General features: G+C 50.7%; 1 protein-coding gene across 4 annotated transcripts in view; it reads right to left on the minus strand.

Annotated features, from left to right (window-relative positions):
• The window catches only part of LOC135218436 (SPRY domain-containing SOCS box protein 3-like), a 222,151-nt gene that overhangs the window by 151,069 nt on the left and 52,671 nt on the right, over window positions 1-18,411 (minus strand). For 3 of the 4 annotated variants that reach the window (XM_064254749.1, XM_064254750.1, XM_064254746.1), the window contains exon 2: window positions 15,175-15,308. The exons of the other annotated variant lie outside the window; for it this stretch is intronic. In XM_064254749.1, the coding sequence (XP_064110819.1) occupies window positions 15,175-15,278 (104 nt within the window). In that variant the 5' untranslated portion in view covers window positions 15,279-15,308. The remainder of the gene's footprint in view (window positions 1-15,174; window positions 15,309-18,411) is intronic. 4 annotated transcript variants of the gene reach the window in all.

An 18,411-nucleotide genomic window follows, 5' to 3' on the forward strand; every position in this document is an offset into this window, starting at 1 on the left:
TGAAAACTGAGGTAGAGGCTGTTCTGACATTCTTAGCTTCACTTCAAAGTAGATAAAAAACACTCTACAACACTGAGTGCATCTCAAAAATTAAATCCACATAAAATGGAAGACAACACGTTTAGGCATAGGAAAAGTTGGATTCTTACCATAACTCCCTAGGTTATGGATAGTCCTCTGACTCCTGTTCAGCTCAGGGAATTCCTAAAAAAACTATAACTAAACAGAAGCTTCTATACTAAGTCTAAGCTGGGGAGCACTACTGGGCGTTTATAGCAAGAGCTAGAACCAGACGAGCTAGGTGCCAGGTGAGCTAGGGACTCAGGAGCTGGCAGACACTCAGAGTATAATTTTGCACTAGGGGAGCTGGGCGCCAGGTGAGCTGGGTGTTCAGAAGCTGGCAGACACTTGGAGCATGAGCTGGCAACAGAGGAGCTGAGTGCCAGGCAAGTCAGGAATGCGGGAGCTGGCTGACACTAGGAGCATGCATTAGTTGGCGCCAGAGGAGCTGGGCATCAGGCAAGTAGGAAACTGAGAGATGTCGGGTGCTCCTGGAAGTCAAGGAAGACCATAACGATCCAGGTCTTGGATGGTACCTTGAACTTTCCTGATCGGAAATTATACTTCTGCTTGAACCAAAAATCCTCTCTGATCCTGCAGAGTAAGTTGCCAAGGTGATGGGAGACTTGGAAAGGTGGATCTTTCCTTGAAAAGAATGGAGTAGCCTCTTTGAAGAGCCTGAACCACCCAAGGTTTTGGCCCCCTGTGACTCCATTCCTCCCAAAATAGGTGCAGTCTGGTCCCAAGAGAAGAGCGAAGGACTGGAGACTCACTTGACGGAAGTCTTGGTGGAAGACTTCTTAAAGAAATTTGAAGAGGGCCAAAAGTTGGAGCAGGGTCTCTCCACCTTTAGAGCAGTAGCCCTCTTAGGAAAAACCCATCATTTTGTGAAGTTGTTGATGAAATGGAGCTAAGACAAATCCTCTAAACTAGATGACTTAGGAGAAGACACAGTTGCCACCACACGCTCTACTTCTGGTGCCAAGCGACTCATTTTAGAAGCCAAGTGACTGACAGATGGGGGGGGGAAGGGAACATATAGGTTAAGGCGAGCAAGTAGACACCTGGCGGTAAACATCAGGGAGAAGACTGGTGATCGGAAGCAAGAGGTCGCTTATGATGCTCTGAACATCTAGGTGCAAGCACAGGACATTCAATATTTAATACTAATCAAGTATAATAAGTAATGCTTTTGGGAGACGACTCTTTTAAATCTGACGACTACTGAGCCCCAATAAGATCCCTTTCCTGTGGCGTTCACTTAAAACCTGAAAATGCATGACAGGTTCGACCAAAGGGCCTCCCCGGTGCCGAGGAGCAGGACAGTGATTCAGGTCTGAGTCAATGGGCCAGATAGCCACTTCCGCCACCACATCCAATAAGACTCCTTTCCAGTGGCTGTCTGTCAATACCTGGGACTGTAACAGGCAGGGCAACTATTAATAAGCAAACCCCCCAACCTTCCTTGGACCTCTGGTATGTCTTCTCCTTGGCATGGGGAAGCAGAGCAGTGACCTTTGTCTAGGAGCATTGAGGGATGAGTAGCCACCTCTTCCACTGCACTACACTTCACTGTTACATGGATAAATTCAAGATATAATCAAAATAAAAGGCTGGCAAAGGCATGGGAATGAAGTGAGGGAACCAGGCCCGGAAGCAAATGAATAAGATAGGAGGCTGGTAAAAGGGGAAAATTAGTGGTAGACATGGGAGGCAGGAGGAGGGAGGTGGCAGGCAAGAGGTGGTGGGCGGCAGGCAAGAGACGAGAGGTGGGTACCTCACTGATTTTTTGGTAATCTCAGTTACTGATTACTTTCATGAATATAATTAATCAGTAATTGATTACTAACTACTTTATACAGTGGTTCCCCGTATTCATGGGGGATGTATACCAGACCCTCTGATAATAACTAGAATCCGTGAATACTTGGAACCTCCCTCTAAAAATGCTAATACGTACCTGCCTATCTTGAACGTGTAAACACTAACGTATACCTAAAAATACTATCCTACATCAAAAATACATTAAAACATCATCCTATTAGGGAACTTATTAATCTTTGAAATGTTATTGATACTATTTCAAAGTAAATCTTACATTTTATGGTTAAAACTACATACAGTCTTAAAGCAGTTTCTCCATGGAGCCTGCTAAGACCAGCCAGTCGTCGAGGTACCTTGACAGGCAAATCTCCTGAGCACGAGCCCATGTTGCGACGAGGGCAAAGACCCTTGTGAACACCTGAGAGGCCTAGGTCAACCCGAAGCACAGGACCTTGAATTGGAAGATCTGCTATCCCAGAGTGAAGTGAAGAAACTTCCTGGATGAAGGGTGAATAGGAATCTGGAAGTCCACATCTTTTAAGTCTATTGACAGCTAGAAGTCATTGTCCCTTATCACTGTCAACACCGTCCTAGGCGTTTTCATCCTGAACTTTGTCTTCCTGACAAAATGATTCAGGGTGGAAAGGTCAATTACCAGTCTCCAGTCGCTTTCGGTACTAGGAAAATTCAACAGTAAAACCCTTTCACCACTTGGTCCAGTGGTCTGCCAAGCATCCCCCCTACCCGTGGCAATGGAGAGGGAAAAGCGCCCCCTCTATTGACGACCCCTTCTGCCCCTTCCTCTAGATACCCCTCCCAGGCTTGTAGGGGCAGGATTGAAAGGGACACTGTTGTTGCTTTGCCTTGGGCTGAGAGGGAGACTGAGAGACCCTCATAGAAGCCGAACGTTTAGAAGATTTGACAGGCGAAGATCTTATCACTTGTCGCTGAGGAGGGGGAGGGGAGGGCATCATGAACAAGCCTATGACTTAGATACTGTCTGATGGACTAGCCTATCTTTGGTATCTGCCCATCACCAGTCGATTGTATCTTCCAACTCAAGTCCTAGGAACAGAAACTGAGAATCAAAGAGGTCCCCATTCCTAAGAGCCAACAAAGACTCAAGAGTCCACTGACCCCGCCACCTTCAACAGTGCTGTGTCTCCCCTGGCCAAGAGCTGGTTGACTCACAAGGTTGCACTAAGGTGGGCCAGGTATGAAATAGCTTTCGCACTGGACTGTAAAAGCCTAGTCAGTGAGGAAGATCTGACTATACCTCCCTCAGTCCTATCTGAAGCAATCCTGGCTATTGCAGTGTGGCGGGATCACAAGCAAAGCAAAGAAAGCAAGCAATCTTCCCACAGTACCTTAGTCATACAGGCTGACAAATCTTCCCACAGCCACACTTTCCCCTTTACATTACTATTTACACGCAGGGCAGTTGGTTCAGCAAGGAAAACAAACAAAACTTACACATTCATGTACTCACCAGATTTGAGATACTCAGGGCTAGGCGCTATGCCATCTGCTGGATATAGCCTAGTCATCGCGACACAACCACCACCAAGAATCACAATACAAACCAACCAATTGAGTACTACAACCATACAACAACTCAACAACCAAACAAATCACTGCACAGACAAACACCAATAACATCAAAACAACAACCTTACAAGTCCACATCCAACCACAACACCAAGAAATCACAACAGCTCTTCAACAACAACACTCCATAACTTACAAGGTCAGCAACCTTCCAGCCACACAAGCTCGACAACCTTCAAGCACCAGCACAACAACCTTCCAATAATAACTCAAAAATAACTCAAGGAAACCACAATACTCTCTTCCAAAAGACCGCTGACGACCCTATGACTTCACAGACTTACTGACTTCTTACGACTCTTCACAATCGACTACACAAGAAGCTTTTGCCCACCATCAAACCACTCCTTATTATCCATCCACCAATTATGATCTCTCTCTCTCTCTCTCTCTCTCTCTCTCTCTCTCTCTCTCTCACACACTCTTCCAAAAAACACATATGCACTTACATACTATCATACAGCAACACAAAACATGAAACACGACACATCAACCATACGAAAATACGAAAACACTCTAACTGTCAACCCAATGACGCTTTCACTTATCTCTCTTGCTCTCTCTCACGCAACCCTCGCAGACGTTGTCAAATGTAAATACCATTATCACTCCTCCATAGAAGTGGACCACAAGTTCAGCCAGGAGACAGTCTGGGAGATGGAAGCCACAGTAGCCTCCATAGCTAAGGCCTCTTGTGATGAAAAGGCTGGACCTTCCAACCTCACCTGCTCCAGGGTCATACCAGGCTCAAGACGGATCATGTCAGGGTGAAGGTGATGGGACATCAATTGAACTACATTAGTGGAGTAGTACTTCCTATGCCGTACAAGAGGAGGAGGAAGAAACTTTGAGGACCTATTGGAATGCAAAGAGCCATCTCGGTCCGAAACCAAGGCGTTCACACGTTGCAAGACGGACTGAGCGTGACCTGACAAGGGGAGCTCAAAAGAAGTCCTAGAATCCTGTCTGGCACCCAGCAAGGGCTCTATACCTGTAGGGGTGATAGAAGACTGAGCCTGTGTCCTACACTCAAGCCAGAACATTGCCACGCAACAACACATGTACATGGTCCCGGCTCGAACCACATACATGCTCATGTGATGAACTACATACACGAGCACAGGAAGAATCATGCACACACCTGCCAGGCGAACCACATACGCGTTCATAGGAAGAATCACATAAGTGGGAGTGTGACGAGTTGAGTACACATCCATGAGATGCCAACTGAGCACGAGAAACACGTCCGAGGACCAGGGAAGCCTCACATTCCCGACCAACAACCGTAGTCTTATCGAGCGAAGAATCCTTAGAAGCAGCTTGAGACACCTTCGTATCTGCAACCTTTGACCTCTTAATTGGCGCCTTATCATCCTTACGCCAACGAACTGGCACAGGAACAGATGAAGAGGGGTTAGCACCTCTGATATCATCAGCACGTGCATGCAAGGATGAATCACGTCCGCGTACGGAAGATGGAGAAACTCTCTTATCACCCTCAACACTCCCACTGTCACAAAAACGTACATGAGAGGGAGAGACAAGGCCGTGAAGGGAAGATGACGATGCATTACCCACACATACAGGAGATACATAGCCGTGTATCAAAGACGGAAATGCCTTCCTTTCACGAGCCCCACTCCCAACCTCATAAAAACGAATGTGCAAGGGAGAGACACAACCATGTGGGGCAGATGGTGATGCACTCCTCTCACTCTCACAAACACAAATGTGCATGGGAGAGACACGGTCGTGTGGGGCAGAAGGCGAAGCACTCCTTTCCCTCGTAGAAGATTAAGCCACAAAGTCCCTGATCCTCCAACATCTGATGGGAGGGCGAGGTGGTGATGGAGAAGAAGCAGGAGAAGGAGTGAAACTGCCCCTTTTACACACGAGGGTGAGGCTGTGATGGAGAAGCAGGAGAAGGAGTGACAATGCCCCCTCTATGAAGTCTCTTACTAGCAGGAGGTGGGGAAGAAACACTCTGTTTACAACTTCTTCTTAGCAGAGACAGCAGAAAACTTCTCTTAAAAATACAGTGTACGGCATCTTGAAGACCGCTTGAAACAAAGCCTCGGATGGTTCAGTGAGAGAAGGCAATGACATCACACCAGGAAAGGATGACATAATGATGGGAGGATGAGCGGACACCGCATCTGACGTCATAGGCTGAGAGGACGCTGGGAGTGAAGTCATGACATCTCTAAGGCCAGCACTGGTCGATGGCCTCACTGGTGGAGCAATAAGGTGTGACCCAGAGAGCGTCGACGAAGACAAACAAGTAAGTCCCGTAAGGTGGGCAGCACACAGGAGCCAACATAGAGGAGTCCTGGGGGAGGCGGGATTGCCATTGGGGCGGGGGTGGCCACGCACGCGCACACACACACGTGCCTCCAAGAAATTCGACAACAGGCCATCCGAGGAGGGTGAACCCTGTAGACCAAGCGACGCCCAAAGAGCCGCCATCTTGGATGACTCCGAACCTGAAACAAAAAAATTAGATGATGTAGTCTCCTTTCTCTCGGGAAGAGTATTAGAACACAAGGGAGAGGGAGCCACATTCAACATAACATCATTCTGTGGGACTCCCATTACTTCTATCGACGAATCAATGGAAGAAAAGGAAGGCGACAGTGGAACACTTGAAATCACCACAGGGAGAATGTTAGCCGTAGATGGAGAAGTCGAGTCGTCCAGTCAGGGAGAATAAAAACCCTCCCAAGAAGGAAAAGTCGAAACTCTTTGATGTTCCCTCTTCTTGTAAAACACCTTCCACTGCGACTTAGGCCAGGAACGACATTCCGGGCAGGGATTCGTAATTGTACTGCAAGCTGTATGAGGATCAATGATTGCAGATGCAAGAAACCTGGAGAACGGAATCCCTTAATGCCCGGGCACATGCATTGACAAGGCTGTGAAGACTTGGAGGATTATCCCATTGTTAAGACCAAGGTTTGTTCTGCATATGAACAAATATAATTTTTATAAAGTAACTTACCAAGTACAGTAGAACCCCATATTCACAGGGGATGCATATCAGACCCCCACTGAAAGCTAGAATCCACAAATACTTAGAACCCCCATAAAAATGCTTAAAACTGCCTATCTTTTTTAGTTCAAACTCCAGAAAAACCCACTAAAAATCCCTATAAGCTCAATCAGTAAAACCCAGTCTGTCCTAAATGTATACAGATGGACAAACACTGTCGCCTCCTTGGACTGTGGAAAAGTCTTCACTTGATCCTATGGGACTTTCTTGTGAGAAGTCTTCTAGGACTCCATGGAGAAGAAAAGCAGGACAGTGAGAACAGCTTGATAATGAGGAGGAGGAAGGAGGAAGGAAAGTATTTATGTTTCTTGCCCTTACCCTTAGCCTGTCAAACTTTCCAAGGTCGATGGTGTGGGGCATTCTCAAAGGAAGAACAGCTGCTATTAGAGGCTCAAAAACACTGAACTTCTTGCATGTATAACAAAAGCAGAGGTAATAGTCAGTACGGTAAGGGCAGGTGTACTGATAGCTCACCTTCTCACATGTACTCCTCAATCGATAGCAGTGTACACATGGAAGGAGCAGGGAGAAGCTTGGGGTGGGGAGGAAGGATTGGGAGACTAATGATATTCACCTTCCTCCTCCTCTACCAAAACCTTCTCAAAAGCTGCATATTCTATCTCTCCGAAGGAGCAGTAATGGTTGGGATCCACCTAAATGGAGGGCATTAAGGGCACATAAACTCACTCACACTTTCATACTATTTTTCCTTAATAAAGTACACAAAACCCTCAAAACACATATCCCAACTCAGCAGTCACAAGAGGTGAGGGTATTCTCCAAATCACCCCTCTTAACTACGAGTTAGCTACCTTGTTACCAGTTTCCATGACTAATTGCAGCTCCTGCTGAGGAATACCTGTATAAAATGACGATTTGTCGAAAATTGCATTTTTCCTAACTATACAAACCTGAGGTCCTTTAACAATAGGAAGTAGCTAGCGGCAGCTGGAACGGTCGTAAGCTTCGAACAAGGAGAGAACGGTAGTTAACTGCTTGTCCGATAGTCTGGGAGGTAAACAAATCACTTTTGCTTTTGGCCCATGCAAAATACGCAGAGTGAGGGGTGGCATGAGGTGGGACTATATGTAAAGGACCTCAGGTTTGTATAGTTAGGAAAAATGCAATTTTCGACAAATTGTCATTTGTTCCGATACGTAATACAAACCCACGGTCCTTTAACAATAGGAAGACTCACTTCTTGGTGGGAGGAATCTGAGTCTTTTGATGAACAGACTGGTGTTCGTCCAACCCTGGAATGCCTCCCTGGTCGTAAGAGCGTGGGAGGGATCCAAGCCTCTGTCCGATTGATCGGGGTGTGCACCGCAGGATCAATGGCCAGACCTCTGAGCCGAGTACTAAGAGAGAGGCAAGCGTATCTCTTCGTACCAGCAATGTAAGAACTTGTTCCTGTACAGGAGCAAATATAAAGTTATGGGTTTGTCTCTTGTTGGCATCCACTTCCCCCCCCTTGTAGGAGGAAGTGGTGGATATATGCTCCTATCCCTAATGAAAGGGAAGGTTGGAGCTCGGTCGAGTAGCTTACCTGCATCAAATTCCTTTCCAGCATGGTGACGACCATGTCCCTCTGCCCACAGGTAGAGGTAGAGAAAGATGGTGAAGAGAAGCCAGTCACACTCTCATTCGCACATTCATTCTTCCAGTCATACCAGGAATTGTTGCTGTTCTGCCTGCTCGGGTGCTGGGTAAGCTTACACAACGTGTTGAGCAGCCACCACAGGTCCCAAGGAAAAAGTATCCAAGGACTTGTGGGCAATATCCCGAAGGTAGAAGGACGTGAAGGTAGTCTGGTTGGCCCAGACACCTGCCTTCAGGACCTGCGCCACGGAGAAGTTCTTACGAAACGCCAAGGAGGGTCCAATACCTCTGACTTCGTGGGCTCTCGGACGAAGGGTACGGGTGTCGTCACTACCATCAGCCTCGAACGCCCTCCTGATCACCTCACGTAGCCAGAAAGAAAGCGTGTTCTTGGATACTTCTTTCTTGGTTACCCCAGTGCTAATGAAGAGGCGTCGACACTCAGGCCTGAGGTGTCGAGTTCTCTTCAGATAGCGCCGCAGCGTCCTCACAGGACAAAGCAGCATCTCATCTGCATCTTTATCTGTGAAGTCCATTAGGGAGGGGATTGTGAAAGACTCGAACCTGTCGTCAGGGATCAACGGATTCTGAGTCTTAGCTACGAAGTTCGGGACGAAATCGAGCATCACAGATCCCCATCCCCTGGTGTGTTTAACATTGAAGGAAAGACCATGAAGTTCCCCTACTCTCTTCGCCGATGCCAGGGCCAGCAAGAAGAGGGTCTTGAGGGTCAGATCCCTGTCTGACGACTCTCGGAGTGGCTCGAAGGGTCTTCGAGTCAAACTCCTAAGGACGAGAGTCACATCCCACTCAGGGGGCCTGAGTTCCCTGGGTGGGCAAGACCTTTCGAAGCTCCTCATAAGCAAGGAAATCTCGAACGAATTCGAGATATCCAGTACCCTCAGTTTTAGGACCAGAGCCAGGGCGGCTCTGTATCCTTTGACTGTGGGTACTGAGAGGAGCTTCTCTCGGCGAAGAAACACGAGGAAATCCGCTACCTGCTGAAGATTGGCTCTGAGAGGAGATAGACCCCGTCTACGACATCAACCACAGAAGACGGCCCACTTCCCCTGGTACACAGCTGCAGAGGACTGTCTGAAGTGTCCAGCCATCTCTGTTGCTGCGCTGCGAGAAAAGCCTCTCGTTCGCAAGAGATGGTGGATAACAGCCAGCTGTGAAGTTGTAGGGACTGGACTGCTTGGTGGTGTGGTACAGTTCTACGTGCAGCTGGGCTAGAAGGTTGTGCCAGTGGGGCATCTCTCTCGGTGCTTCCACAAGCAGAGCCAGCAGGTCCGGATACCAAACGGCCTGAGGTCGTTTGGGAGCCACCAGGATCATCCTGAGATTCGGAGTGGCCAGCGCTCGGCTGATCACTCTCCAAATCAGACAGAAGGGAGGAAAGGCGTACACGAAGAGGTTGTCCCAGGGATGTTGAAGAGCGTCCTCTGCAGCTGCCCATGGGTCCGGCACGGCTGAAAAGAAAACCTGAAGTTTTCTGTTGTGCCGGCTGGCGAACAGATCCACGACTGGTCGCCCCCACAGGTTGAAGAGCCTTTCCGCCACATCTGGGTGTAGGGACCACTCGGTTCCTATCACCTGATCCCGACGGCTGAGCTTGTCTGCTACTACATTCCTCTTGCCTGGAATGTAGCGTGCTGACAGCTCTATTGAGAGAGCCGTGGCCCACTCGTGCACCTGCACGGTCAACTGGTGTAGCGGGAGAGACACTAGGCCCCCCTGCTTGTTGACGTATGCCACTACTGTGGTGTTGTCGCACATCAACACCACCGAGTGTCCCACCAAGCGGTCCTGGAATTCTTGGAGAGCGTAGAACGCCACCTTGAGTTCCAGGACATTGATGTGAAGGTGCTTGTCGTGATGGTCCCACACACCTGCAGCCAGCAACTCCTCCAGGTGTGCGCCCCATCCCTCGATCGATGCGTCTGAGAACAGCAACATCGGGGGGGGGGAGTGCGGAGAGGCACTCCTCTTAAGAGGTTCCTGTCGTCGAGCCACCAGGCTAGGTCCTGCCTCACCTTCTCCGTGAAGGACACGGGGAAGTAAGGTGGATCCTTTGCCTGTGACCAACTCTCCCTTAGCCTCCACTGGAGAGACCGCAGGTGAAGACGCCCGTGAGGGACTAACTTCTCGAGTGACGACAGGTGGCCAATCACGACTTGCCATTGCTGAGCTGCCTGTTCCTACCGAGACAGGAACTGGACGGCTGCCTCCCTGAATTTGCTGATCCATAAGTCTGCAGGGAAGACTTGCCCTGCTACCGTGTCGATCAGCATACCCAGGTACTACATCTTCTGCTTGGGTTCGAGATCGGATTTCTCGTAGTTTATCATAATCCCCAGATTGCGACAAAACTTGAGGAGTCGATCTCTGTCTTGCAGCAACTGCGAGCGGGAGCTCGTCAGGACCAGCCAATCGTCGAGATACCTCAGAAGACGTATCCCTCCCGTTGCGAAATAGGGCCCCAAGGCAGACACCAATCCGGAGCCGTATGGAGGCGGTGAACACCTCGCCAAGTGAACACCTGTGGGGCGGTTGACAGACCGAAGCAAAGTGCCCTGAATTGGTACACCGTCCCGTCGAAGATGAAGCGGAGGTACTTTCTGGAGGACTGATGGATGGGTATTTGAAAATATGCGTCCTTCAGGTCCACTGAAAGCATGAAATCGTTCTCCCTGATGGAGTCGAGCACGGATCGTGCCGTCTCCATCGTGAACCGAGTCTGGCGAATGAAACGGTTCAGGGGAGAGAGATCTATCACCGGACGCCAGCCCCCCATTGCCTTCTCCACCAGGGAAAGGCGGCTGTAAAATCCCGGTGACTGATCCTCTACGATTTCCACAGCTCGTTTGGTCAGCATGGTCTTGATCTCCTGTCAAAGAGCGTTGTCCTTTGATGAACCCCGGACATAGGTTTGTAGATGGACCGGGTTGGAGATGCAAGGGTGGGGGCCGACAATTCGAAGGGTAGTAGATATTCCCCTCCCCCCGAAGGACGTCTACTATCCAGGTCTCGGCGTCCCGTAGCGCTGCCAAGTTGCCCAATGGCTCTTGCCAGGCACTTACGGCAGCAGGTGAGGGGGAACGCCGTCCTAGCGTTTCCCACCTCACATCGACTTCTTCTTTCCCACCACCTCCTCGGGGAAAGGAGGTCTGGGAGGAGGGCTGGTTTCGGACCTCCCTTAGCAGAAGTCGAAGCAACAGGAGTCTTCACACGGGGCTTAGACGGGGCAACCGTCTTAGCAGCCGAGGAAGCGCTAGCTAAACTCTTAGGCTTAGCCGCAGTAGCTCGAGGTTGCCCAGAAACCTACGAGACTGCCTGGTGAACCAGGCGGTCACTGTCATCAGTGCGCCGCCTCTCCACCGCAGCGTCCACCATCTCTCCAGGAAAGAGAGCCGAGGAACTCCTAATAGGTCCGTTGCGAAGACCGAGTGCCGCCTCACGCCCAGCCCTCTTGGTCACTCGGGTAAGGACTGCGTCCCTACGACGAAGAACCAAGTTGGCCCACAGGTTAGCAGTCTGATGGGCGAGGTAAGAGATGGCTCTACCTCCAGACTGGCACAGTCTCCTGAACGCCGGGTCGTCTTCGAGAGCAGAACTCCCGGAGCCGGCCGCGACTTTGGATACTGTGAGGGACCACAGGTCCAACCAAGAGACTGCCTGGAATGCTGCCATAGCGGTCGATTCCAGGGCGAGTGCCTCCTGCTGCGAGAACCAGAGGTTCTCCGACAGGAGCTGCTGCAGGGACACACCTGGAGTTAGCCTTGCTAACTCCGGGTTAACCTGTTTAGGTGGTATCGGGTCTTCCAATGGCACGTAAAATCGCCTCTGACGCTGTAGAGGAGGTGGAAGTAGCTTGGAAGACCGTCCCGACTTCAGCGAGTCCTCTCACCCTGAAACGAGATTCTCCACTTGGTCCAGGACCAAGTCAGCAAGCTCCGATCGCGGCAGACCCACCGTCATCTTGGGTTCCCTCTTCGGGCCCCAAAATGACTCGAGCCGGGACGTGGGCTCAGAAGGTGGTAGCGGCGCTCCTTCCCCAAGGTCATTGTGCTGACGAATCAGCGCAATGACCTCGGCAAAGTTCCTCTGGATCTCGGGAGTAACCGCGTCTTGAGGAGTAGGACCGTCCAGTCCCTCCAACAAGAACAGCTCTCGAGACCCTCCTCCTTCAGAAGGAGGAACAGCGACAGACCCCTCACGGTCGCCTCCAGCTACTTGCGCGTACGTCCTGGCTGGTCCTAAAACCGTGCCTGGTGCGTACGGCGTCGCAGCGGGATCACGAGAGGCGCACCCCTCACGATCACTCCTGGATACCTCACTCTTCCCGGCGTATCCCGAGGAAGTTGAAGGTACCGGAGAGGCTGACCTGACGCTCCCTCCTCGCTCGCTGGCAGGACCAGCGTGCTAGGAGGGCTGCGACCGATCACCAACCCGCGGTGGTGATCGAGCTGCAGGCCTGGCCGTGCCGCTCACCTGAGGCGAGTGGCTCAACTGAGAACGTCGACCCCGTTCCCGAGCGTCAGACGAGCTGCTGCTGGTCGCCCTATCCGCCCGGTCCCGATGGGAGCGGCAGTCAGGTGACCTGCGGAGCTCGCTGTCGCGGTGAGACCGGTGAGCGTCCTCGCGGCGCGTCGAACCGCTGGTACCGACGGCTGGGGGGACCTCTTCCTAGCCTTAACCCGTGGCCGGTCGGAGACCGTCACATCAGCCCGAGCTGCCGGCTGGTCGCTGCGAGAGCGTCCGCTGGCCTGGCGAGAGTCGCCTGCACGACTTTCGCCAGTCTTCTGCTCCGTGCCTCGGTCTTGACGGCGAGCGAACTCGGGCGTCGAAACCTTGGCTGCACGATTTCCCGCAGGAGACCGTACACTCAGTACTTCTCGCGAACGGGAAGCCAAGCCGGATCCTGGCTTAGCGGCAGAGCCGCTAACACCAGGCAAGGAAGTGCCGGCCGAAGCCGGTACCCCTCTGGTCCCCGTCTTCTTCTTCTTTGCAGAAGGAGAGACGGGCCCTGTTCCCGAAGGAACAGGAGGACCAGCAGAAGAGCCCCCCGAATCGCCGGAGCGAGACGGGCCCTTAGAAGGTCCCAAAGGAGCCTTCTTAGGGGGGGAGGAGGCAACCTTCTTCTTCTTCGGCTTGGAAGCCTTGGAAGTCGAAGGGGAAGAGGAGGCAGCAGACGACGAAGAAGACGATGAAGATGACAACGACACCTTCCTCTTCTTCTTCCTCTTCTTCGTCAGGCTTCGCAGGACAGACGTCAGGTCTTCCATCCAGGACGGAGCCGGGGCAGTTGCCGAAGCAACAGGGCCCGACTGCACCTGTCCGGAAGGACCTGAGCCTGGAGCAGCACCACCACGAGCAGGAACGACGAGAGCAGGAGCAGGAACAGCAGGAACAACAGGAGCATCAGCAGTGGCTGGAACAGCAGGAGCGTCATGAGCGGCTGGGCCAGCAACGGTGGTAGCGGCAGGTACGGCCGCAAGATCAGGCGACCCAAGCTTCTTATTGTAGGCCACCAGCATTCTCGGCACAGGAGGCAGGTCCAGGGGGGAGCTTTTTGGGCAGCGGAAGTCCGGGGTCGGCAGCACAAAGAAACCAGGTGGAGGTGGCACGCCCCTCCTTGGCACGGCAGCGAGTGGCATCTGTATTGCAGCTGTCGGGGTCACCGTAGTCACATGAGGAGTGTAAACCAGGTGCGGAGGGGCGGTGTACCCTGGAGTAGTGAGTGTCGTAGTGGTAGTGGTCACCACACCATGTGTGACCACTGCCGACCCCGCCAACCGCTGGATCAACCCCTGGATACTCGGTACTCCCTGCAGTCCCAGCGACTCCCACACCTGCCCAAGGTCGTCTCTCGCGGAAGGCACACCTGCGGAAGCAACAGTCGGGTGAGTTAGAGGGGTTCCCTCACACTTGGGGGGGGACGAACCCCACCCAGAGCGGACGGAAGACCCCGAATACAACTGAACATCCGGGTAGCGAGCGCCCTCCTCCACACTCGATGGATCGAGTGAGGAGCAGGACTCCGCTACCACCCCCGCAGGGGAAGGCGCGAAACGTGGGGGCTGACCGGGGGGCAAGAAGGAAGACGAGGTGTCCGTTACCAAAGGAGTCGCTGGAGAGCTTTCCGACGACTCCTTTGCAGGCCTACGTCTCTTCCTACCCTCGTACAGAACCCACTGCGCCTCGGACCAATTCATACAAGTAATGCAAGGTTCGGTTCGGGAGCATTCTCGCCCCCGACACCGTGTATACAATTCGTGTGGATCTACGTCCACAAAGGAGCGAAATCCGCCGCACTTACGCCCCTCCAGCCCGGGACACACTCTACGGGCGACTGGGGGGCGCGGCGAAAGCTCCATCTCTTGATCCACCTTATTGTTTATTCACAATCAATGTAATAAACAAAATGAAAAAACTGTACTTACAAGTCTCTTTCACTCTACAGACAAAACAGAATAAGGATGATATAAACCAAAGCATACGACGAGTAGCGGGCAGAGCGATGACGAACACGTCTTGTCACACCACGGCCGAAAGCAAAAGTGATTTGTTTATCTCCCAGTCGCGACGCGACTATCGGACAAGCAGTTAACTACCGTTCTCCCCTTGTTCGAAGCTTACGACCGTTCCAGCTGCCGCTAGCTACTTCCTATTGTTAAAGGACCGAGGGTTTGTATTACGTATCAGAACAAATAGGTGCTAGTTTGTATTTCCATAGGAACAACTGTAGATTTTATTTTAATCAACAAGAAAAAAAGGAGAACACAGCACAGCAAGAGAAAAAATGGTGAAAATTAGTGCTATGAATAAAATTCTAATAATTCAAGGGACAGCAAAAACATGTGTGCCCTGATGAAAGCACACAATAATTCTTGGAGCACTGGTAATGCAGGGCTGGTCAGAGGAAAGTGTTCTTCATTCTAAGTTGTCTGTTGTAGCCTGACCATGAAGGATAGGTTTATGTGAACTGTTGGGGATTGTGTTACAATGAAAAAAAAAAAAAAGTTACTTACCTGTCAAAAAATGCTACAGTTTTTTTTTCTGTGTCCATTTCTATAACATTTCCATAACTTTCTGAAATTTGGGGGATCCAGTTCCAACGGAAATCATTATCCATTGTACGTACCTCTCCCTTGATCACTCAAACCTGTTAAGAAATATCACAATTTTTAAAAGTAAACTGTATTTTTCGTAACTATACAAACCTGAAGTCCTTTACATAAGGAATTACTTTCTGCGTAGGCTGGAATTACGGCCATTAAATTCTTGAACAAAGTGGTTAGACAGTAACTACCATCTGGTAGGCGGGTAGGCTCACCTGCCCAGATGTAAACACTCCACTTTGCCTTTCGGCCCAGGTTCAGATTGAGGGGTGGCATGAGGTGGGCATAAATGTAAAGGACCTCAGGTTTGTACAGTTAGGAAAAATACAATTTACTTTCAAAAATTGTGATTTGTTCCTACATGATATACAAACCCTCCATCCTTTACATAAGGAAGACTCACTGACTGGTGGGAAGAATGTGAGTGAGGCTCTAGAACTGACTGGAGTTCTACACACCTGGGCTATTCCTCCTGGTTGTAAGAGCGAGGAGGAGTCCCCTGCCTCTGACCACTTGATTGGAGTATAGGAGCTGAATGATCAAAAGTCAGACTTCTGGGCCTTTTCGAAATGAGTGAGGAATCGTAACTCATGTGAAAAGGGCTGTGAAGAATATTTAGTCAGAGGCATTAATGCAAAATTCTGGGAAGGGTTTGCATTATTGCCAGTCTCCTTCCTCCCCTTGCTAGAGGAAGGAGAGGGATTGCTTCTATGATTCTGATACGAAAAATAGAAAGGAAGCTCAATATGTAAGCTTACCACATCAATTGGCGCCCCGCCAGCCAGTGTAAGTTCGAGCCTTATCCTCAACCCGAAGGAAGAGGAGTAGAAGGACGAGGTGGGGAAGGTGGAGAGGCCAGTCACACTCGCATCCTTCTTACCTCTAGAACCGCACACCATAGGCGAGATGCAACTTGTCCTCTTGAAGGAGCCGGGTAAGCAAACACAACCTGCAAGCATCCACCACTGGTCCAAGGAAAGGAGGTTCCAAGGACTTGTGGGCAGACCCGAAGGAAGAAAGATATAAATATGGTCGCAATGAGACCTCATCTATCTTCCAGTCAAATGACGGATGTCGATCCTTCATGGGTACAGCAGCACACCAACAGGACAAAGTAATGACTGATCTGGATTAACCAATACAAAGTCCACAGTGCAGATCATGAAGGACTTGGACTCGTCAACAGATGCTGACTGACTGAGCTGCCACGCATCTGAGACGTAGTCACAACATGACACCCACCTTTTGAAGGGTTCTGCTGAGAATAACCATACAAATCGTCTATCTTGTTCACCGATGACGTTGAGAGATGAGATGATGTTTCTCAGAAGGCATGTGCACATTGGACAATAGTCAATTGCCTTCCAGAGACCGAGGTTCCTGTGATGGCAAGACAGAAGTTTCTCATCAGTAGTGGAATCTCAACCAAAGAAAAACAATACTATATTACTAATGAATGACTATGGTGAATGTGGACCTATGTCTTCACAGTTGAATCGAGAGAAGTAAACTCTCAAGATACTGATCATAGAAAAAGTACCATCAATGACACCAACCAGTGAAGACAGCTTTAATCCCGGTTGTTTTACAGAGGACTGAAAAAGCTAATCTGCTATTTCATTGCTGCTCAGCAAGAAAGTCGGAGTTTGCAATGAAATCGGAGTCTTTCAGTACTGGAAACACAGGGATTGTACTGCCTGAAGAACAGCTTCTTGTGGGTTGGATCAGGGAGGACGTTTCTATTTACTTTGGAAGCAGAGCTAGTAGGGTGTCGAACAGGCGAAGTCTTCCATTATTCATTTACAATTTGGGGTGAACAAAGAATAACTGAACACCTTACAAATTAGGAAATGTATATTAGGAGACAAACTTAAATTGTCTGAAGAATATCATTCTGCGTCATCGCAGCGGCCGATGGGGCAGGTGCGATGAAGCAGAAGACTAGGCTACAGACTTTTGTTATACCGTGGGGTAAACAGAAAGATGATAACGAGTCTGACGAGACATATCTCTGTCTGAAAATTCTTGCAATGGCAAACGCGAGAATTCCAGCCAACCAGAGACCTAAGTCTGTGATTGCTGGACAGAGATTCGAATTGGTAATCAATACCCTGGTACACAGCTGCAGAGGACTGATGGACGTTTCCAGCCATCTCTGTGGCTGCGCTGCGAGAAAAGCCCTCTCGTTCGCAGAGATGGTGGATAACAGCCAGCCGTGAAGTCGTAGGGACTGGACTGTTAGGTGGTACCGCTCTACGTGTAGCTGGGAGAGAAGGTTGTGCCAAGGGGGAATCTCTCTCGGTTCTCCTGCGAGAAGAGCCAGCAGGTCCGGATACCAAATGGCCCCAGCACCAGGATCATCCTGAGATTCGGGGTGACCAGTACTCGACTGATCACCTTGCGAATCAGGCTGACGGGGAAAGGCATGCACGAAGAGGTTGTCCAGGGATGTTGAGCGTCTCTGCAGCTGCATGGGTCCGGCACGGATGAAAAGAAAAAAAACCTGAGGTTTCCTGTTGTGCCGGGTGGCGAACAGATCCACTACTGGTCACCCTGACAGGTCGAAGAGCCTTTCCGCCACGTCCTGAAGTAGGGACCATTCGGTTCCTATCACCTGATCCCGACAGCTGAGCTTGTCCGCTACCACATTCCTCTTCCCTGGAATGTAGCGTGCTGACAGCTCTATTGAGTGAGCCTCGGCCCACTCGTGCACCTGCCGAGTCAACTGGTACAACGGAGAGACACTAGGGCCCCCCTGTTTGTTGACATAGCCACTACCGTGGTGTTCGACATCAATCACCACTGAGTGTCCCATCAAGCGGTCCTGGAACTCTTGGAGCGCGAGAACGCTGCCTTGAGCTCCAGTACATTGATGTGAAGGTGCTTGTCGCGATCGTCCCACACACCTGAAGTCAGCAACTCCTCCAGGTGTGCGCCCCATCCCTTGGTTGATGCGTCTGAGAACAGCTGCATCTCCGGGGGGGGAGTGTGTAGAGGCACTCCTCTTAAGAGGTTCCTGTCGTCCAGCCACCAGGCTAGGTCCTGCCTCACCTCCTCCAGTGTCAGGGACACTGGGAAGTTTGGAGGATCTGTTGCCTGTGACCAACTCTCCTTCAGTCTCCACTGAAGAGACCGCAGGTGAAGATG

Source organism: Macrobrachium nipponense, chromosome 9, assembly GCF_015104395.2.
Source record: "Macrobrachium nipponense isolate FS-2020 chromosome 9, ASM1510439v2, whole genome shotgun sequence".
Classification (NCBI taxonomy): Eukaryota; Metazoa; Arthropoda; class Malacostraca; order Decapoda; family Palaemonidae; genus Macrobrachium; species Macrobrachium nipponense.